This window comes from Nelumbo lutea, chromosome 3 (assembly GCF_056320005.1).
Source record: "Nelumbo lutea isolate HS-2025 chromosome 3, American lotus-T2T, whole genome shotgun sequence".
Taxonomy (NCBI): Eukaryota; Viridiplantae; Streptophyta; class Magnoliopsida; order Proteales; family Nelumbonaceae; genus Nelumbo; species Nelumbo lutea.
In genome coordinates this window covers 48,223,773-48,247,871 of record NC_142686.1, presented here as the reverse complement: position 1 = coordinate 48,247,871, position 24,099 = coordinate 48,223,773, and the positions used below count along the sequence as shown (strand labels likewise).

General features: G+C 40.5%; 1 protein-coding gene across 1 annotated transcript; it reads left to right on the top strand.

Moving 5' to 3' along the window:
- The first annotated feature begins 20,220 nt into the window (after positions 1–20,220).
- On the top strand, positions 20,221–21,931 carry LOC148864799 (inositol-tetrakisphosphate 1-kinase 1-like). The gene has a single exon (XM_088981608.1). The coding sequence runs from the start codon at positions 20,421–20,423 to the stop codon at positions 21,549–21,551; it is 1,131 nt and encodes a 376-aa protein (XP_088837734.1). The 5' UTR covers positions 20,221–20,420; the 3' UTR covers positions 21,552–21,931.
- The last annotated feature ends 2,168 nt before the right edge of the window (positions 21,932–24,099 follow it).

The window sequence follows — 24,099 nt, the reverse complement described above, 5'->3', positions numbered from 1 at the left end:
AGCCAAGTATTCGGCTTGGCTCAAATCCACCCCTTTGGGCAAAACGATCAACTCCCATGATCAAATTATAGATGGTTGAACCTGTTGATTAAGAAGGCTGAACCATTGACATTTCTAGCTGGTTTATGGGTTATTGGTTTCTTTAAAAAAAACAGTTTTCCACAACGATGACATTAATTACAGATGGAGTCATTGACGATAGGAGAAAGGATAAACATTTCAACTATCAAGCCATGATCTAATGAACAAAATGGTTCAAGGTTCAAAATTTTGATAGCCATATCGGCTGATAAGTATCATATCAGGAGCTTTTCAAGAGGTGTTTTGGGGTCTAACTCGGTTCAAGGGATAGACAGGGGCCTTAAACTGATTCCTCTGAACTAGGTTGAAAAAAAAACTAAAAAAAAAAAGAAAGAGGCATATGATACAGTCTGATACGCCCCTACCAACATATCGGGACAATATTTTAAAGTTTGAATAAAATAAAAATTAGAATCAACTGGAATGAGATTTCATTCACGTTCTCAAAAGATATGGCCATTTCCTCAAATGAAAAAATGACATTCTTCTTAGAATGAGAATAGAATTCTAATACAGAGGAGGCCTAATTGAGAATGGAATTCTAATATGAGAATGGACTCATATTCCTGTAAAACAGAGGAGGCCTAATTGTTATCAAAGGTTTAATTAATCAAAGATGGGCACCAGTCATATCTCCATCTTTCTAAGACTGGACTTTTATGATGTTTTAAACAACGTTTCAACAACTGACCCAGTGGCTGACTCATTTCCCCTCATTACCTCAAATTGCCTAAGTTGACAAGTTGATAATCAAGTCAAAATTTTTTATGCATAGCTGAAAAGATGGTTTTTATATGTTGAATCTTTCCTTCTAAAATATTTAACTAATTTTAAAGTAATGCTAGCACTGCCATATATCATGCATACAGCCTGTAAAGAACCCAACCCTATTTGTTACCCTTGACACCAAAGAACAAAGATAAGGGCATTATGAATATGTTCAGATTCTAAAGTCTTGATGGTCCAGCTTTTATGGGATTTACTATATATTTATCATGCATACATTGATTGATGATCCGATTTCTTTGGTGTCAAGCAGATTCCAATCGGATGCTTGCTTCATAATGGAATCATCTCCAAAGTGGGTTTAGTTGTCTTGCACTCTTCCTCTCTTGAGAAAGAGGAGAACTACTTATTGTCTATTGTGTTGCTTATTTCTTACCAACCCTCCATCACTAAAGTATGATATGATATGGCTAAGATTCTTTAATTGTTCTTCCTTTTAAGTTAGAATCAAGAATAAAAGAGTTTTCTATTTGTGAGTTCATTGTGTTGATTAAAGGAAAGCATAGTTCAAGATCCCACCAACCACATTAAGAATATATTATATTGAATCAATCAAGGCGCCCACTTGATATTTGTTATATCCTAAATTGCTAATATGCATGTAATTACTTACCATAATCCTTTATATGATGCATGCATTAATGGAGAAGAGTGTTTTCAATACGCCACAAATAAATCTAGAAAATCTTATGGTTTGCCCCATCCACATTCTTCCTACAGCCAAATATTTCTTTCTAACTTTTCTTTTTAGTTCTTTAGAAAATTACAAAATATGGTCATTTTCTTTGTCAATTTTCTGATCACCAAATGGAGCATAAATCTTTGATCAAGTTGCACAATGGAGGATACAGTGGCAATGATCGATTTCTCAAAAGCAGCATTAGTTGCATCTTGATTTCTCAAGGACAAATTTTCCCATAATTATTGATTTTCTGTTACATTTTTTCCTTTTAAACAGAAATTGTATATGACCTTATTTATTAGTATTGTAGTTTTCTGTATCCTTTTTCTAAGTAAAAAGTACGTTAAATGATATATCATTTAACTCTCTCTCTCTCTCCTCTTTCCCATTAACTCTTTTAATAATCTCTCATTAATTACGCCACTAGTTCTCTCTCATCTCTATTATTCCACTAAATTGCATAAAATTCATTAACTTTATCTATATATCATTTCAATTTAACCACATATAAAAATAGTTAAACTTTAATTACCAGTAAAGATTAATTATATTGAAATTGATATGTTCAAGGATATATTATTGCACTAAATAATCTACTTTCATTTAAAACTATATTTCATTTATATTCCAATTGAAAATAATAAACAATTTACTTAAAATAAAATAAAAATAGTTATTAATTATTGTTAATGATAAAATATCTTTATTAATATAATAAAAATAATTTAATTAATAAAAGGAATAAGATAAATTAAAAACAAATATCAATTTAAAATTAATATAAAACTAATACAAAATTATCTAACAATTATTAGCTTTATAATTAAATTTTATTAATTTAAAACCAACTTAAGTTCCACTAAAAATAAATAATTTATATAGTTAATTAAATTTCATAAGGAATTTAAATTCAATAAAAACTTAATATGGCTCCTTGTTGGCTACTGACTGGCTCCTTGCTGGCAACGGACGGCACCTGAGAAGATGAAAGGAAGGATTCCCGGGGATGTTACCCGGTGGGAATACTCCAATACTTAAGTTAGAACGCAAGAAAGAAGGAAAAGAAGAGTCGATAGCTAAGAGTGTAGGTCGCGCTTTATCAGTATACTCGAGAGATTAGAGATCTCAAGTAGAAGCTTCTCTTCCGCCCTAAGGGCTTTTATAGGGGCGCCCTTGTTAGATTGGGTATAACGGCCACTGGGCCCCTGTCGCAGTCGTTACCTACCAAGGCTGCGTAGGTGGCCGTTGTGGCGAACTCCTCGCCCGGGTGAGTGACACGTCTCCGAGGTGACAAGCACGCCTCCGCCTGCTGAGAGACGTGGATGCAAACTGTTGAAAGGACATGGACTGCACCGTTAGTAAGGGGAGTGGCGCAGTCTGATCGGTACGGCCTGTCAGATAGAAGCTTCCTGAGGAGTGCTCATGCGGCCCATTCGCAAGCTACTTTGTAGTGAGCTCGGAATACTTCAGGTGTACCCTAAGTACAATTGGTCCTCAAGATGACTTGTCTGCTTGGGAGCTCGGGCGGGCTGGTTTTCTTAGCTCGCAAGCTAAAGTTGCCTCAGAATATCCCTTTAGAGGTAGCTCGGGGAACCCGGAGCTCGCGTTGTGGCGAGCTCCTCCTTTTGCGCACTACGATGTAGTGAGCTGCTTTATGAGCCCGTTACTTGGTTGTACTGGGCCTTAATGCTGAGTTGTCGATTTATGCTGAGTCAGTGTCTGCGTGTCACCGCTTCATAGGTTGGATCAAATCATCCTTCATCAATTGCCCCCCACTCCTCGAGCTAGGAGTACCACCTTAGTATAGGGAGTTTATGAAGTGCGATGGATTGATTTGACCGAAATTCAAACTTGATTGACTGCTCATATTAAATGTGTGTGCGAGAATCAGTGGATTTCTGACCTTTCGCATATCGAAAACGGACTAAAGCGGCTCTTAACTCCAGATGTCGTGCAGCCATCATTACCTCAATCATGGGAGACGTGCAGCCAGTCACATTTCGATTTCAGAAGGCGTGCGGTCAGCTTGACTGCGAACCGTCGGATCTGCCTCAATCTGGGCCGTTGATTCAGAGGTGTAGTGGCTATAAATAGGAGGGCCCCCTAGGCATCATTTCCTTTCATGCTATCTTGCTGTCTCCAGATTCTAAGGTCGCACATCCATCTAGTTTACCCGAGCTCTTCCGTTCACTTCGTTTCGTCTTTTCCTGTGAGTCTCAATCACTATCAATCATGTTTAGGTATCCGTACCATACTTGTTACCAGGATGGTAAACAGGACAACGACACTCCCTCAAGCTCAGGGGGAGCTTGGGAGCAGGTTCCGGAGGCTCGAGAGACCTCCAGTGATGTGGCCTCTAGTTCCCGTGGGAGGGATCCTGACACCTTCGGTCCCTCCTCTATGACGGCGGAGAGACTCATGTCCCTGATCCGCTATTTTCACCTTCCCGGGGATCTTGTCTACAGTTTCTCCACTGGTAACTTCCCTTGGGAGCATGTTCCCAACGATATAGTTATTTTCCAGGAACAGCTTGAGGCTGGCCTGCGTCTTCCCCTGCACCCCTAATAGTGGAGGTGCTAAACCATTTTAATGTTACCATCGATCAGCTTCATCCCAACGCTATCCAGAACATGGCTGGAACCATTTCTTTGTGTTATGAGTACTGCCTCCCCTTGGACTTTGACATTTTTACTTCTATTCTCTATATAAAAAATGTTGCTCCTAGAGTTCCTCAGGAGAGGTGCTTTTATTACCTCTCTCACCGCCGCGACTATAAACTCTTGTACGAGCTGTCGAATAAGATTCCTGCCTGGAAGCGGGATTACTTTGTAGTCTGTAACCCCGAGGGGTGGCCCTTCCCCACTGCTTGGAGGGGCGCCATCCAAGACCCCAGCGCCGAGCTGGACCCTGAAACTCGAAAAACGATGCTGTCCTGTGTGGCGATAGGCTTTCTTTGCTCAGAATATTTGACCGAGGAGAAGCTCGTGCAGGCAGGCTTGAGCCTGGGTAGGTCGGCCTTTTAGGTCGTGTAGTATCTTGTGACAATTGTGTACACGTATCTTGTTTCTTGTCGAACTAATACCCTGTGGTCTTTTGGCAGCCATCATGTCTAGTGCTGATTCGCGCCGCCTTCTCTCAGGTAGCCAGAGACGCCATGCGAAGAGGACACGCCCCGACCAGACCCCTCCTTCGGGAAGTACTGAGTTCGGGTCTGTTGAGGCGGTTCTACCCTCTCCTCTGCCCGAGGTTCCGATGCCCCCACCTGAGTGAGCTAGTGGGATTAACCCTGGGGGAAACATCTCCCTCAACCGGGGGAGGCTCCTTGTAATCCCCTTCAGCCCCATCCTTACCCCCGGTTCCTAGTGGGAAACTGGGAAGGGGTAAATGATTATCTAGTGGCTCGCCGGAGGAGCCGGAAGGCGATCACTAATGACGAGATTGCTCAATGGGGAAACATGGAGCCCAGGGACCTCTCCGCGTTCGCCTCCGCTCATTGCATGGTGGTAAGTGATATTTTTTCCCTTTTTTCTCTCTTGTTTTGCCCTTTTTTCCATTGTCTTCTGATCTTCTTTTCCGTCGACAGGTGAATTCTGCCATTCATGCCATGGCTCTCCAGACGCACATCCATTGCATCAACGCCCTTGACCAGCGGGCTACCAACCAGAAGCTCTAGGGCAAGCTCGACCAGATCCGGGGCGAGCTCCATCACACCCGTAAGGGGAGCGAGTCTCAAGAGCTACTCGTCCATGACTAGGAGGCTCAGATCGCCCAGCTTTCTGAAGAGAGCACACGCTACAGGGAGGAATTGTCGAGGATGGTGGCGAAGAGGGAGCTCCTCAGGCAGCAGGTGCGGGACTTGGAGTCCACTCTTCTAAATCGGACTTGAAACTTTGATCAGATGGTGGAGGCTGAGCGAGAGAAAGCGGTCTGGGATTTTAAAGACTCCCAGGAATTTCAGGACCTCCAAGCGGAGTAGAGCTTGGGTTCGTACTGCTCGGGGTTTAAGCTTTGCCGGTGGCTGGTTCGGAAGAAGTTCTCTAGACTCAACCTCGATGGCATTACTATGAAGGGTCTATCTCTAGAGACGGTAGACCAAATGGAGGAAGAGGAGCCTGACTCTTTAGAGGGTGAGGAGGTGGATCCTTGAGGCGGCGTTTTTCTGGGCTTCTGGTGGCTTTTGGGTGCCACAAACTCGGTCTTTCACAAGTCTTTGGTTGGGCGGTTGTGCCCTATGATATTCAAACTTTTTCCGAGCCGTTTAGCTCGGTTACTGCACTTGTTATTTTTCTTCTGTTTTTTTTTGAAGTGTCAATGAAAGTTCTTTCCTTCTTCTGAGTATGACGAACTGCCTTTATTTTGCTAAAGCGATCTCATCACTTGAGTCTTCAGAGCTACATGCCCGAAGTATGACCTTTCGATAGTCGTTATCCCGATCTGTCCTTTAACGTTTAAGGCCTCTATGGCATACTGCGAAGTGATTACCATGTATGCCCGAACTATGCATTGGTTGGTTATTCCTCAGTTCAACCAACGTACTGAGACGAGCTATGCTTTGTAAGGATTAAACCCGAGCTGCTTACGCCTTTGATATTTCATATTTTGCTTTCGCCACTAAAGTGGCTAGGTCTTTCTTGATGCCGAGGTCTTTATTAGCTCGATGTTCTTTGCCCTTAGGCTCTAGGGGTGACTTATAGTCTATTTTTGAGGTTTGCTCATGCATCAAAGGCGACCGGGTCTTATTGTGCCAAGGTCATGTTAGCTCGGCGTTTTTGCCCTTGGGCTTTGGGAGCGGCTCGTGGCCTACTCGGTTGCTGCAGATAGTATTGTTTTAAGTTGACAATATTCCATACCCGAGGTACTTGTTTCCCTTCGAGGGTCTCAAGCTCGTATGTTCCTTCCCCGAGCACTCGCTTCACTCGGTAGGGACCTTCTCAATTGGACCCGAGCTTGCCAGTGCCGGACTCGGGTACCATAACTTTACGAAAGACCAGGTCGCCGATGCGGAGGTTCTGCCTCTTGACCTTGGCGTTATAGTACCGAGCTACTCTCTGTTGGTAGGCTGTGGTCCTGATGTACGCGAGGTCCCTTACTTCATCGAGTAGATCAAGGTTGGTGCGCAACTCATCTTCGTTTGTTTGATCATTGTATGCTTCTAGTCGCAGCGTAGGCACTTCGACCTCTGCAGGGATTACTACTTCAGTGTCGTAGGTGAGATTGAAGGTGTTTCTCCCATGGTGGTCTTCTCTGTGGTCCGGTACGCCCATAGAACACTGGGTAGTTCATCTGTCCATAATCCTTTAGCTCGGTCCAGTCGTGCCTTTAACCCGCGGAGGATGGCTCTGTTCGTTACTTCTACTTGACCGTTTGTTTGAGGGTGTGCGACTGAAGTAAAGTTCAGTCGGATTCCCATGTCTTCGCACCAGTCTTAGAATTTGATGTCTTCGAACTATTTGCCGTTGTCGGAAATCAATACTCGAGGTAATCTGAAGTGGCATACAATGTTTTTCCAAAAGAAGTTTTGAACATTTTGAGTCGTGATCGTTATGAGGGGTTCGGCTTTTACCCACTTGGTAAAATAGTCCACTGCTACCACTAGGAACTTCCTTCCACCCGTCGTTGGCGGGAATGGCCCGAGTAGATCGATGCCCCATTGTGCAAAGGGCCACGAACTAGTGAGATACTTGAGGTCGACAGCGGGTTGGTGGTGGATATTGGCATGTCTCTGACATTTGTCGCATTTTCTGATAAGTTTGATGGCATTTGCTTTCATTGTTGGCCAATAATACCCTTGTTGAAGTGCTTTCTGGGCAAGGGCTCTGCCCCCAAGTGCCCGTAGCACAACCCCTCATGAGTGTCACGGAGTACGAGTTCGGCTTCAGTAGGCCGCAAGCAACACAGATAGGGGAGCGTGTAGGATCTCCTGTACGGCCGCTCGTCTATCATGACGTATTTGGCTGCCTGGTGCTTGCGAGCGGTTCAATCCAGCTTGACTCTGCTTGAACAACGGGAGCGACCTCCTCTGTCCCCCTGAGAATGCTAGGCCGAGACAGGTCCTCTATGTACACGGTTCTCATGGTGATGTCGCTAGTGCTGGCTAACTTGGATAGAGCATCGACCTCAATGTTCTCCGACCTAGGGATCTGTCTGATGAAGTGTGAGTGGAAGTCGAGCAGGGCTTCTCTAACTTTGGTCAAGTAGGCAATCGTGGTCGGCTCATGAGCTTCATACTCACTGGTGACCTGGTTAACCACGAGTTGGGAGTCACTGCAGATAACAATGTGCTTTGCTTTTACTTCCCTGGCTAGGGCCAGTCTAGCTATCAACGCCTCGTACTCTGCTTCATTTCTAGACGCCGCAAACTCGAAGCATAGCGCGTATTCCAGTTTCGTGCCACTTGGGCCGTGTAGAACTATTCCGGCTCCCCTGCCCTGTTGGTTCGAGGAGCCATCTACGTGAAGGATCCAGGGCTCCTCATCCCAGCTCGCGAGTGGTCGAGCTAGGAGAGATGACACACTGGCTGCTACTTCACGGGGTTCGGACTCGATCGGCCTGGGAGCTTCGGGCTCATCCGAGCTGGGAGTCCTGTGCTCAACCAGCCTGAGAACTTCAGAGCTGAATGTACATTCGGCTATAAAATCTGCTAAAGCTTGGGCCTTAATGGCAGTTCGCGACTTGTATTGGAGGTCGTACATGCTGAGCTCAACGGCCCACTTTGTCAACCGACCAGAGACCTCGGGCTTAAACAATACTTGCCTCAAAGGTTTGTCAGTGAGGACGATAACAGTATGAGCTTGGAAGTATAAGCGGAGCTTCTGAGCTACGATTATCAGTGCGTATACTAGCTTTTCCATCTCTGGGTATCTCGTCTCTGCTCCCTGCAATACTTTACTAACATGATAGATGGGTCGTTGGACCCGATCTACTTCCTTTATTAGTACTGAACTGACCACTTTGTCGCTCGCCGAGAGGTACAGTTCTAAGACATCACCCCCATCGGGCCAGGTTAAGGTCGACACACTAGTGAGGTATTTTTGAGCTCGTCGAACACGAGTTGGCAGTCTTGGGTTCATTCGAATCCTTTGCTCTTAATTACCTTAAAGAACGGCAGACAGCGGTCCATCGATTTAGACATGAAGTGACTCAGGGCGGCTATGCGGCCATTCAACCTCTGAACCTCCTTCAGCTTCCGGGGTGATCTCATATCTAAAATGGCCTTAATCTTATCCGGGTTGGCTTTGATGCCATGTTGGTTAACGATGTATCCTAGGAACTTGCCCGAGGTCACACCAAACACACTTGTTTGGGTTCAGTCTCATATTAAACTTACGTAGAATTTCAAAAACAGAATGCAATTCTTGTATTAATTCATGTGAGAATTGAGTTTTGGCGACCATGTCGTCTACACAACATTCAACTTTTCTGTCGATTAACGGCGTAAACAATTTATTTACAAGCCTTTGAAAGGTTGCCCCTGCGTTTTTCAACCCGAAGGGCATAACCTTGTAACAGTATAGGCCGAACTCCGTGATAAAAGCAGCATTTTCTTCGTCCACCGGGTCCATCTTGATTTGGTTATAGCCCGAATAGGCGTCCAAGAAACATAGCAACTCGTGCCCTGAGGTCGCGTCTACCAAGCGGTTGATTTTGGGGAGCGGGAAGCAGTCTTTTGGGCAAGCCTGGTTCAAGTCGGTGTAGTCGATGCACATGCGCCACTTGCCGACGGCCTTCTTTACCAGGATGAGGTTGGCTACCCAGCTCGGGTTGTGGACTTCTCTTATGAAGTCCACTGTGAGGAGCTTTTCGACCTCCTCGTCGACCGCTTTCCACCGCTTCGGGGCTAGGTTGTGTTTCTTCTGTCTAACGGGCCTAACTACAGGATCAGTGTTCAACTTGTGAGTTATGAGTTCGGGGTCTATACCAAGCATCTCTACCGCGGACCATGCAAAAATATCTAAATTTTTAAGAAACTTACCAGTTCCGATCGTAGAGTTCCTGGACGGAAGCGCCAACCTAAAGAGTTTGGGCTGGATCCGCTGCTGAGGTCGGAACCGCAACTATTTCTTTTGTGGGCATGGCTCATTCTTCGCCTTGCTTCATAGGCCGTTCTAGCTCGAGGACACCGGCTACCTTGGTTTTTCCCTTCAGGGCAACGACGTAGCACTTACGGGGCTCGAGCTAGTCGCCCTGCACTACTCCCACACCAAAGTCGGTTGGGAACTTCATAGCCAAATGGTAAGTGGAGACCACCGCCCGTAGGACATGGGTGATCGGTCGACCTACTATGGCATTGTAGGGAGAGGGGGTCGCGAACTTTCACAGGTACTGTTATTTTCCCAAGGGGCCGAACTTTTTCTCTGCTGAAGCCTACTAAAGGAGTGTCTACGGTTTTCAGGTCGCCTCTCTGCAACTGGAGCTTGTCAAATGCAACTTTGAAAAGGATGTCAACTGAGCTACCTGAGTCGACGAGTACGCGCCTGACCTCGAAGTCATTGATTCTTAGCTTTATTACGAGCGCGTCATCGTGGGGGTAGTGGACTCCTCGCGCATAATCTTTTGTGAAGAAAATTGGTTCTTCTGTTCTCGGCCACTTTGGGGGGTTCTGCTCCTCCCGGGTGTTCTCACGAATCGACGTCCGAGATGTCACTGAAGTGCAACCCGCAACGATCGAACCTCCCACTATCATGTGGATGGTCCCTCGAACTGGCCTCTCCTCCGGAGGCTGCCTCTGCAGTTGCTCGATTGGCCTGCTACTGGACTCGGGGGCATCCTTACCATGCTCCCCTTGCCAACCTGTTTTATTACTATTATTATTATTCTGTACAAAGTTTCTTAGATATCCGCAACGGACGAGCTCCTCTATCTAGTCGCGGAGGTTTTTACAACTCTCGGTACTGTGACCGCGATCTTTGTAAAAACCGCAATACAAATTCTTATTTCTTTCATTGGGATGACCTCTCATACGGGGTGGCCACTTCATGCACGAGGCATCCTTGATCGCCATCATGATTTCAGCCCGCTTTGCGTTCAATGGGGTGTAATCAGCTCGGTCCGCTACGGGAGGTCAGAAAAATTGACCCGGCTTTGCCCCCCGAGTTGTGTCCTTTTTCTTTCAGCTGTCTCCTCGATTGGAGAGCTCTCCTTCCCTCTTTCTTTTTTCGGGCGCACCCTCGCCCTTGTGGCTGATCTCCTCTTCGGTGGCTATGAACCTGTCCGCAAGCTTCAGGAACTCGGTTATGGTCGCTGGTTGGTTGACAATCATGTGCCATTTTAATTCTTTGTGCGCCATGCCCTTTTTAGCCGGTGCAAGGCGTACTGCGGGGTTTATGCGAACTGCGCCCAACTTCTTATCGACCCGGGTGCCAAGTTTTGGTACCACGTACGGGCTGCTCCCCGAAAAGTAGTGGAGAAGGCCACGCACATGCACGACTTACTAGCTCATGCCAGGTGCATTTGCGACTGAAAGACATCTACATGATCATTTGGGTCAAACGACCCATCATACTTGTCAAGAGGGGGAGCTTGAAGTCTTTGGGCATCGGGACTGCCAGGAGCTCGGAGGACAGGGGGAATGGAACCGAGAGTAGGGGGCTTTGGCTTTGGCTGAGCTTACCTCTTCTTTGCCCATGAGCTCGGGCAAATCGCGGGTGAAAGATCGGCGAGCTCGGCGGCGGTGTCTCTGCTTCTTAGTGGGCTCAACGTTCGTGCTGCTCACCTCTGCGCTGTCCGGAATGGTCTGTGTAGGGAGTATCCCGGTCTGTTGGTGACGGTTAAGAACAGAGGGGTCCTGCTTGGAATCTGTTGTCAGGACCTCGAACCAGTTCTCAAGGAGTGGGGTTTCAAACTTTGACTGCCGAGGTGACGTAGACCCGGCGAGTTGGGGGCCTCCCGACCTGTTCGCCCGCGGTGAGATCAGGGTAGCTGGTCTCTCTCGTCTACTACAGGGGGAGGCCTGATTTTTTGGAAGGTTTTGGGGGACCTCTCCTCGGCCTGAGGGGCACTCATCCTGACGGCGAGACTTAGCTTGTTGAGAGGCCGGGTGCCAAGGTGGGAAATGCGGCTACTGAAGTTGAGGTTGGGGCAACTGGGGGAACTACTGCTGATACTGATACTGGGAGACCTGGTGCAATACGCGTTGTTGATAGAGCTGAAGTTGCTGGAACTGTTGCATTTGGGCTTGCATGGCCGGCATGCACTGCATCAAGTCCTCCGGTTGGTTTGAGTTGGCCGCTAGGGGCATGACCAAGGGTTCGGTGAACGTCGCTCCGACTGTAACAGAAAGTGGGGCGACGACGGGTGCCACTGTGAGAGGCACATTCAAGCTAGGGATTTCGTCTGCTGAGAGGGGGACGATGAACTGTCCGATATAGACAGTAGGAGGTTGGGGTTGTTCCCTAGAGTTATCCATTTTCGTGCTTCGTCCGACGTTGCTGGAGGAAGCCATGAGTGTTGGATCATTTCGAGGAAGAAAAGAACTTAGAAAGTTTAGAGAGAAAGGCCTTTTGAAGCGTTCCTACAGACGACGCCAAATGATAAAGTGTGACCTACACTCTTAGCTATCAACTCTTCTTTTCCTCTTTCTTGCATTCTAACTTAAGCATTGGAGTATTCCCACCGGGTAGCATCCCCGGGAATCCTTCCTTTCATCTTCTCAGGTGTCGTCCGTTGCCAGCAAGGAGCCAGTCAACAGCCAGCTAGGAATGCTCGGATCGTGCCGCATCAAAAACCAACTTAAGTTCCACTAAAAATAAACAATTTATATAGTTAATTAAATTTCATAAGGAATTTAAATTCAATAAAAACTTAATATAATTAAATAAATTCAATCTTTACTAATTCCAAAAATTAATAAAAATATTAGTTTTAAACATAGTTTAATTATTTTAAAATCTATTTAAAATTAATTTAATTAGAAGGAAAATTATAAAAACTTCCTTGGGTTTTCTAAGAATCTTATGAAACTCTCTAGTGTTTTGACCTTAAAAAAATGTCCCATATTGTTTTGAAAAAAGGTGCAAATACCTTCCTTTAGTTAGCATTCCAAATAAAAATGTTAATGTAATGCATTAATTTACTTCACTTCAGCCTTTTTACATTTTTCCAAGGAGAGTAAGGAGAATCATTCTTTGAAAGTTGTCTGGAAAAGTAGATTAGTGGAGGGTAAAGTTGAAACTTTAAATTATGTATGATAATGCATTAACAATGATAAAGGGTATTTTGATAACTTTAATGTCTTTATTACCAAAGAGTAAGGGAAAGGAGGTATTTGCACTTTTTTCCCAAAACTATAGGGGATGCCTTTGTTAGGGTCAAAAAACAAAGATGGTTTATATAATTGTTAGAAGATGATGTCTTTTTATAATTTTACCTAAAAAAATACAAAAATAATAATAAACCAATAAAAATTAGCACTAAGATACAAAAGAACAATACAAATTTATCTAGAGAATAGGAAATTGGCCACTCTCACTAAAGTGCAACTTAGATTGTGATCGGATAAACTAGACATAACCCCAAAAAATAATACTTGAGTTGAACTTAGATGGTCACCTTTTAATTGGAAATGTCATAGAGCTCCATCTTCAATTTTGCTAATAAATAGAAACTAAAAACTCTTGTTAATTTTGACTATTTATTAGGAATAACCGAACAAGATTATGAGATATGAAAGTTTCCTTTTTTTCAAAATTTTTTATTTTCTAATTTCTATTTTAAAATAAATAAAAAATATATAATTAGTTTTAAAGCAACCCAAGATCTATTAATCGAGTGGAACATTTTAACAATTAAAATGTTTGGGTTAGCGGTTCTTTGACCATTTCAATATTTTTTTTCTTTTTTTTTGTAAAATAGCGGTTCATGGCCAAAGCAGAATTGATGACCTAACCAGTTCCCAGGCCAAATGGTTTGATCGTCTAGTTTAGTCTGATTTTTAAAATTGTGATTAAAATACTCATTTTTAAATTTAGTCCCTATTTAATTTTAAGGTTTAAATTGTAAATTGAGCTACTATTTTTCACCTCATTCAATCTCTTTTTTTTTTTAATCTTACAATTTTTTTGATAAATGAACAAAAGAAAAAAGAACACCAAAAGGATACAACAATACAAAAAGAATAGTCTAGCCAAGCAAGTAGGCCTGTCAATGGTAATTGAAACTTCATAATTCGATCTAATTATCACATATTTGGATGATGTGTTTATGTAATCAAATTTATATTTACCAATATGCATTTGATTAATAATAAACAACAAAAAATATAAAAAAACACATAAAGTTTATTGAAAATTTTGAATACATTATTACTATAATTATCATTGGATAGAACTGTCACCTGCAAAGCACGTGCACACTTACTATAATTCTTACTATAACACAATTGATCTATACTATATATAAAAGTGTGAAAGCAATGTGGAATTTTTTTGGACTAAAATTACCTTCAACTTCTTTGTTTGAGAAAAAATGTATAAAAGCTACTTTACTACAACTTTAATGCCAGCTTTAGTGGCTACATAGTAGATTGCTCATAATTGTGTATTTAGTCCATCTCTAATGGTAAAGTTGAAACTGTAACTTCAATTATTACTTCCCACCTCATTTAATCCTCATCCATTAAGTCTTATACTTAAATTATTAACTCTCATTTTCTCTTATTAAATTATATTTGTGTCTATATTTTTAACAATATAAACCCATATAGTTTAAAATTGACTAAAAACAAAACCATTTTTAATCCAAGTGGTGGCTAAGCAATTCAACTATCTAAATCAAATTGATCAACCTACAAAGTCATAGTTAGGTAATAAAATTTTTAAAATAGAAATAAATACAGAAACCTACAAAAAATGTAGAAAAAATAAACACATTTGTGATATTTTTATTAATAAAATTTAAAAAATAAGTGTAATAAACAATGATTATTTTATTGGTAATGAAAATGAAATACATAATTTATAACTGACCAAAAATGAAATTATTTTATTGTTCGGAAAAGATTAATAGTTCAAATTTTGGATCAAACATGTTAACCTTTAATGTCACAAATAAATAGTAAAAGTTAATAAAATATAAAAATACAAAAATGAAAAAAATACATAAATTTTGGAAATAAACATTTAGGCACATGTATAATATCATATATTTATCATATTAAAGAAAATGTAAGTGTAGCATATTAGAATTATTTATACAGACAAAAATATAAAAAGAAGTTACAGAAAAAAATGAACAAATATATAATTCTATATTTACACTATTATTAAAAATATGAAATTTTGGAACTTTCTTTTGACTAAAATACTCATTTTTGAATTTAGTCCCTATTAAATTATGAGTTTTAAAATGTAGATTGAACTACTACTTTTCACCTCATTCAAAAAGGACCTAGCCAAGCAAGTAGGCATATCAATTATATTTGAAACTTCACAACTCGATTTGATTATCACTGTTTTGGATGAGGTGTTTATATAATCAGATTTGGATTTTCAATCTACATCTAATTAATAATAAAAAAACAAAAAAATATAAATGCAAAAAATAAAAAATACATAAAGTTTATAGAAAATTTTGTATTACTATCATTATTATCATCTAGAATTTTCACGTGCAAAGCACATGCACATTTACTAGTACTTTAAATAGAAAGATAATTAGAGAAAATTGAATGAGGTGAAAAGCAATAGTTTAAATTACAATTTTTCCCTTACAATCAACGAGGAACCAAATTCAATAATATGGATATTTTAGCCATGATGAAAAGTTTCACAAGCTTATTAGTACTTTTGATATACTAGTAAGTGTGCATGTGCTTTGCACGTGACAATTCTAGGTGATGATAATAATAAGAATAATATATCCAAAATTTTATATAAAATTCATATATTTTTATTTTATATTTTTTTGTTTTTCACTATTAGTCGGGTGTAGATTGCAAAATCTAAATCTGATTACGTAAGCACCTCATATTGGGCTAAAAGTTTTGGGTATCATTGATAGGCCTACTCACTTGGTTGGACTCTTCTTTTGTAAAATTTAAAGAGAGTGAGTTGAATGAGGTGAAAATTGTAGTTCAAACTACATTTTAAACCTCATTATTAAATAGATAAATTCAAAATGGGTATTTTAGTCAAAAGAAAGTTTCATAATCTTATTCATATTTTCAATAATAGTGTAAATATAGAATTATAAATGTGTTCAATTTTATATATATATTTATTTTTGTGTAAAAATAATATTGTTATTTACACTTATTTTGTGTTTAATATGATAAATATAGGATACTATACATGTGCCCAATTTTTTTTGTAAAATTTATGCATTTCATTTATTTTGTGTTTTTTATATTTATTAATTTTTACTATTTAATTATGACATTAAAGGTTGACAGGTTTGACCCAAAAGTTGAACTATTGATCTCCGCTAAATAGGAAAATAATTTTATTTTTTGTTAGTTTTAGATTATGTATTTCATTTTCATCATCAATAAAAATAATTCTTATTTATTATACTTGTTTTTAAATTTGAATAATAAAAAAATATCATAAACGTGTCTATTTTTCTATAATTTTGTAATTTTCTATTTAAAATTTTTATTATCTAACTATGACTTCATGGGTTGGCCAATTTGATTCGAATAGTTGAATTTCTTAGTTACCACTTGGATGAAAATTGGTTTTGTTTTTGTGTAAGTTTTAAAATATACGAGTTTATATTATTAAAAGTATTGGGTATTGATGTAGGGTGATTTGGCCCGACCTCGTAGCTCAGGTACACGTAGGCATGACCTAGCTCAAACGGTGACTCAACACGACAACACAACAGACAAGAGCACAACTCGGAGGGGAACTCCCACCGAGCTCGGCACGGCAGCTCAGCGAGTAAACTACTCGCCGAAAACTGCCTCGCTCGCACCTCCTCGCCGGGGTCAAGGGACTTCAGGGGTTCCCGAGTTCAGGGCACCCTGACCCCTTTTGAGACCCGAGCTCCTCCCAATGGACCTCGGGCCATTCCCACGCAAGAACGCATCGATTCTTCTTTGAACATCTCGGGGCACAATGACCTCGGGTCCGCTAGCTTGGCATAACCAGCCACAGGCAGCCCGTCCCTTAGGGGACAGTCTAGCTCCGGGCAGTTCGTAGGAGAGTAGCTCGGTATACCATAGGATGGCTTCCTGCCAGACCGCCGTACTTGACAAACCTGCGAATTGCGGGCGTGTCCCCTCGCCGCACCTGCCACCTTTAGGAAGGCATTCCACACCTAACAGACACGTATCCTGCACGACGGCCCTGCACGTGCCACTTCCGCCCTACCAGTAGTGGGTATGGCAGAATTAATTGAAATTATATGAGTTAATACCTTAAATACAAGAGTTAATGAGAGGGGATTAAATGAGGTGCAAAGAATTAATTGAAATTATATTTTCAACCTTTATAATTACAGATGGACTAAATAACAAATGTGGGCATTTTAGTGAAGAAAAGTTCCACACCCTTATTTGTACTTTTTATAATAGTATAGATTTATACTATATTTTGGTTTTTATTGTGAGGGCAAAAAAATGTAATTGAACTATTACTTTTAAATTCATTCTATTCCCTCTCATTAAGTCTCATACTTAGGGTATTAACTCTAGCTACCATTCATTAAAACATATATTGAAGGTATATTAAAACACCCCTACTTTTGAATTTGGTCCCTCTCTAACCATAAGGGAAGAAAAGATAATTTGAACCATGATTTTGAAAACCAGACCAAATCGGATGATCGAACTGGTTGACCTGGGAATTAGTGGTCAAAGTGGTTCCATTTCTGGTCCAATTTTCAAAACCATGATTTGAACTTCATTGAATTTCCTCTCATTAGGTCTTGTATTTAAGGTGTTGGTTTCCATTCTCTCTCTTTCTCTTTCTCTCTCTCTCTCTCTCTCTCTCTCCCCACACACACACACACACACACACATACACATTAGATCCTTTGATTGAGGTATTTTTGTTTCACACTAATAAATTCTATTAATTAAATCTATATTAAAAAATTTCAATATAAAACTTGTGTATTTTAAACTAACATGAAAACTAAAGTGCACTTCCATTCAAGTGGTGGGTAAGTAGTTGAACCATTTGAGTCAAATTGTTTAACTCGTAGTGTCACTTAAATAATAAAAGTTTAAAAATACATACAAAATTTTAAAATTACAAAAATACATTTTTTTTGTTAAAAATCTAGGGCACATCTCTACAATTATTTATTACCATCTTAAACAAAAGATAATTAAGTATGATAAATAAGTACTTTTATTAATGATGGAAATGAAATACAAAATTTAAACCAAACCAAGAAATAAAACCATTTTCCCTTTCAAGTGGTGGATCAATGGTTCAACCTTCTAGGTTCACGGTTTTGAAAATCAGATGGAAATGAAACTTCTTTGGCCACTGGTTCCTAGGTAAAACAATTCGACCATTTGCTCTGAACCCTTGAAAAGTCATTTTTTGGGTCAATCAAACTCGAAGCCATGAATAGTTCTTGAGTCAACCGGTTCAACCATTTGGTTCAATCTAGTTTTCAAAACTATGTTCAGGTCAAATGGGTCAATCCATAATGTGATAATTAAATAATAAAAATATTGAAAAAGATGGAGACATAAAAAATTAAAACTTGCAAAATATTTGTGGATGATTTTTGGATATATCTCTAATATTAGACAAAATAAAATTGTGATAAATAAGAATAGTTTTTAGGGTTTGACTATGATGCCAACAAGACATGATATCAGAAAAACTTATAACTAAACAACCAACTTCAAGAATGCAATGACCAATTAGGTGGTTTTTTATTAAAATTTAGAGGGGATTTTGATTGGCCATAGCTTTTTTGATATCATGAATTACTAGCATCATAGATTTTTGCTTATTTTTATTAATGATAGAAATAAAATAGATATAATTAATTAATAGTTTTTCTTTCAAGTCAAATGGGCTAACACATGATGTCATAATAATTATATAATAAACTAAAACAAAAAAATATATAGAAAACACAATATAATATGGTTGTTTCTTCTCATTGTTGGTGATTTTATTGTTTAGAGATTCAAAACACTTTTTTTTTTCGAGTTTGACTTTGGGCTGATCTTCCTTTGTGCATACTTGTTCTTTGAATATTTCCATTTTCCATCCAAAACTTTTGAGAATGCCCACAAATGTGTTAAAAATCACTTGTCCTACATTGGATAAGAAAGGAGTGAGCATTTTCCAACCCTCGTTAAATTTGCTTTACAAATTTACCATTAGAGTAAATGGCACATTGGATAAGGGGTTCTTGACATGAGTTTGATCTTGACTCTTGAGCCTTATTTCAATTCGAGAAATGTGGTTTCAAAATATAGAGTTAAATCTCTCTCTCTCTCTATATATATATGTTTATCTTAGACAATGATTTAATTAAACAAAAGCCTCAATGCAGAAGATGTCTCATGTCTATCCACTTTAAGGTCAACCCTTATCAATCACAAATAGTTTCTTCCTCTCTTTCTCTCTCTCCACTTTTATTCGTGTTTTTCTTTCTATGGCAAGCATAAGACAAAAAAATGCCCAACACAAGTCAAATAAAACACTGCTGGTTCATTCTTGGATTCAAAGTAAAAAAGAAAAAGAAAAGCCCTCAACATTTTTGTTCTTTTGCCTACATTGCCTATATTATTCTGGCACCCTTTTACTTTTGGCAGCTCTTTTGGCTGGAAATTGACATTTATAAACTTGTGGATGCAAGTAAGGCCAATTGTTACAAAAGAGTACTCTTTCTTGTCTTTCTTTCTCTCTCTCTCTCTATATATCACTATATGCATTAGATCAACCTACGTCTTTAATCTTCACAGCGTGTGGGACAAAATAACTTCATCCCATTGACCTAGGGCTCCAAATGGGGCCATAGATAGGGTACCAAAAGGCTTCGTTTTAGGACGTAGGCCCTTGGACACGTGCCACTCTCTCCTTTTGCCAATGATTACATGAATCACACGTGCCCTTTCTCCAAGATTCATAAGAGTGCGTGCCAACTCGCATCCACCCACGTGTCATTCAAACTGAGGTTGACAAGTCCCATCCTCAAAGTGCTGTAAAAGCTGGGAATATATACAGCAGGGATGACAGTGGGTCGGATTCAATGGTAAATTCGGATGAGCCTGTTTCCATCGGTTAATCAGATTCGGGCCTATACAAACCCGACATGCTAGATTAGCATTGAAACATTTTTGCATGCACCCGTTTGAACATGAAGCTGGTAAGCAATTAAGCATACTGTTTATGGCATGAGACGGGTTTGTCATTTGGTGGTGTCTTCTTTCATTTAAACGAGTCGGGTTTAAATAGAGTTTATGTTGCTGAACCCGACCCGTTGACATCCATCATTAGCTCTACGGCCCACAACGTTGACTCATGTCTCTTGTCAGTTACGGATCATTTCCCGTTGATTAGGCGCATACAGTTCTGTCCGTTCGTTCACGCGTTTCGTACTGTGGCGGGAATCCATATGACATCTCTGAATAGGCCACGTGGACATCCGGACCTTCACACTCTGCCCTTCTTGAATCTTGGTCTAACCACGGTTAGCTTCCAAGCCTCGGGTTCGGACCCTCATCGTAGCTATATATGGTTACGAGTTATCTCTTCTCTTCGTTCCTCTCGAATTTCGGTTTTCGTTTCAAGATTCAAAAGAAAAGAAAAGAAAAAAAAAAGCCCTAATTTCTCTGCTCGTCCGAGGTCACTCTGCACCAGATTTCGAACCTGGTTTCGGTTTTCTTGGTTTCTGGTATGTGCGTTCATGCATTTCTGCTATCCAGGTCATTGCGGATCGAAGGTTTCGGGGAGAAAAGATGTCGGATTCAACGAGAAGGTATGAAATAGGATATGCTCTTGCGCCCAAGAAACAGCAGAGCTTCATCCAGGTTTCTTTGGTGAATCTTGCAAAGGAGAGAGGTATCGATCTTATACGAATCGATGCTGATAAGCCGTTGGTGGATCAGGGCCCCTTCGATTGTATCCTTCACAAATTGTCCGGCGAAGAATGGAAGAAACAGCTGCAGGATTATTCTTCGAAGAACCCTAATGTGTTTATAATCGATCCACCGGATGCAATTGAGAGGCTGCATAACAGGATTTCAATGCTCCAGGTGGTGTCTGAATTGAAAATCCCTCAGGAGAATGAGACGTTTGGAATACCAAAACAGGTTGTGGTCTATGATTTTGAAACGTTGTTGGATCCTGCTGCGCTGGAAGGGTTGAGGTTTCCTGTGATTGCGAAGCCGTTGGTGGCCGATGGGAGTGCGAAGTCGCACAAGATGTCGCTTGTGTTCAACCGTGATGGGTTCAGCTTGCTGAAGCCACCGATTGTTCTGCAAGAGTTTGTGAATCATGGTGGGGTTATCTTTAAGGTGTACGTCGTTGGGGACTATGTGAAGTGCGTAAAAAGAAAATCGTTGCCCGATGTATCGGAGGAGAAGTTGGGAAGCTCGGAGAGTTCGTTATCGTTCTCGCAGATATCTAACTTGACCATACAGGATCGGAACGACGGCCGCTATTACGAGACTATGCATTTGGAAGATGCTGAGATGCCCCCGCTGAGTTTCATTACGGACATTGCAAGAGGATTGCGGCAGGCCATGCGGTTGCATCTTTTCAACTTTGATGTCATCAGGGATGCAAGGGTAGGGAACCATTACCTCGTCATTGATATCAATTACTTCCCTGGGTATGCAAAGATGCCATGTTATGAGACTGTTTTGACGGATTTCTTCTGGGACATTGTTCACAAGAAAGAGGCGGTGGGTTTGGTTAAGGAAGAGAAACCAGAGATGGGTTCTGGTTGTCGGAGGATGCCTAGTGGGGAGATAAAGCTTGCCAGCAATACTTGTTGCAGCGACGGGGATCATGGGGCCCTCCCGCTTTCTCCTTTCTCATTGGAATTGGAAGAGAAGGAGAGCACCGTTCAAATCTGGGAACAATAACGGGACACATGTGTGGCTTGTTGGCTTATTGGCTGGAGGAGTGGTCAATAGATTTTGCTTCAGCACCTTTGAACGTCCCAAACACGTCGTTTGCCAATTTCGAGGTAGACTGAAGAATGCGGCACCCAAGTTTTCAAATTAAAGTTGGCATGGTGGTCGAATAAATAGGTTGAATGCTTCGTAGTTCCGCCTCTGGACGTGTTTCATGTTGATCTTGTATATTCCACCATTGTGCTGGACATAGGTATTTTTCAAATACTTGAAGTTCTAGGAAGGTCGGAGGTGTTTTCCGAGGCTTATGTATTCCCATGCTTCCAAGCTGTTTTAACATGTCAAATGTTCACACATATAATGCATGAATTCTGCCATTTTGTCCATAATATTCTCTATTTGTTTATTCACTCATTTATTTATTTTGTGAAATGAGCTTAATTGGATTTTTTGTTATTTTTGCAACTGGAACATTAGTTCAGTTATTAACTCATGATTCATATTTTCACTTCTCTGCATTAATCTTCCTGATCATGACAGGTTACTAATTTTCATCTTTTTATCCAATCAAGCATCTCAACTGTTCAATGGTGTTTAATTTGATTGTTATAATCGATTTGGACATTCTAGACATCTGAAAACATGGTCTGAACCAGAGCAGTTGCAAATATGGATCTATTATTCTTCTCTCATTTCTCATTTCCATTGCTCCATCTGATTAGTCAGGATGAATTATTTGCATTAATTAAAAAAACGTGGACACAATTGTTGTTGGGAGACGTTTTCTGGACATGCTCTTCTTAGAGTGATCATTTTTCACCAGAAGAGCTGTTGTTAACATAGCTTCCAGAGGGGACTTTGCATGTTTAGTTTTGATCTATACAAACTTGTGTTCTTAGTGGGATGGTGCTTGGGGAGTGACATCTCCCACTATTGATTCCTTAGTTTTTTGCATTGGTGAATGTCTATCCTGTTTTCTGTTTGCGCATATCAATTTATTTCTTTTTATAGCCCTTTTACAAAATAGTTTCTACTGTACTATGTGAATGTGGTCTCAACTGGAGCTTTTGTGGTGCTTAATTGTTTTTGTACCCTTTGAACTATATTCCTGGCCTTCTTCTCTCTTAGCTAACACCATTGTTATGGATATTGATTTTGTATTGTTTTTCTTAACATTGTCTGGACTTTTGAGGTATCAAGACTTAAGTGCAGTTATATGGATTTTGATTCTCCACTCCCCTAAAAAGGCAGCAGGGGTTTTGTCTTCCTACATGAACTGCTTGTTCAGGTGTTAGCCAACAACCCTGTTAACAGCAAGGCAAATGTAACTATGGATGAGCTAATCTGGAGGCACTGAGCTCGGACTCGACTTGTAAATCTGCTTTGTATTATTGGAAAATTTGTTTGTCAGCCTTTGGCTACAATGTTTTCAACCCATAGTTGAACCATCTGGTTGAACTAGTCAACCTGTCACCCTGCCAGGTTTTTAGGTCTGTTTTTTCCTCATACTGTTTACTTGCAGAAAAATATTGACTTGGTCAACGACCTAGTGACCTAACCAGTTGAACCACTGAACGGTTTGACCTTGTCAGCAGTTCATGGGTTAGACTGTTCTGTTTTTTTCCTGTTTCTTTGTTTTTTTCTAGCCATTTCTATCACCACTAACAATAATACTCTTTTATCACACTTATTTTTTTTAATATAATTAATATATAATATTAGAGACATGCCCATTTCTTTTGCAAATCTTTTGCAATCTGTATTTTATTATTTGATTTTTGATGTCTTGGGTTGGTGTTCTTTTAGGGACAACAACCAATATTAAAACACATGTGGGAGAGACATCAGATTTATTTGCACTAATTATGGATGTGAATTGAAGGGGTCATTGCCTGGTGCAGTGGTAAAACCTTTGCCTGACAAGCCTGAGAATACGGATTTGAGCATGAGAGCAGTCGCTTTGTGTGAAAAAGTACAAAAGGTTATTCATCAAAAGAAAAGAAAAAAGAAAAAGTACAAAGGGTTAGTTCATATCCAATCCATCCATTCCAAAACCCTAGGTGGATGGGTCCAAAATTAGGCAATGGCCTTGTTTTATTCATGGACGAATTGACTAAATATATTCAGGAGGAGGCCTCTTGGTGCATGCTATTTGCTGAAGACAATAGTACTTATTGCTAAAACTAATGAAGGATTAAATGCAAAATTAGATTTATGGGTAAATACCTCAGAAACAAGACCGCCTAAGGAAGCTGCTAATGCTGATCTGTTACCTGGGCCAACCCTTACTAACAACCACCTCTATGTCCTCCAAATCCACCCTGAGTACCTGGGTCAACTCTTCCATCTCCTCAGTTACCACGACCAGCATGTACCATGTCCTCCACCTCCGGAGACTGTTAATGTTGATCACCACTTTCAGATGCAGCCGTGATTGCCCCAAACACTTACACCAACTTTCAGCAATAACAATGAAGACAAATTAATTTCACACCACTAAAATATCTGTTTCAGCATACTACTACTCAAACATATCAAATCTGGTTGGCACTAACAC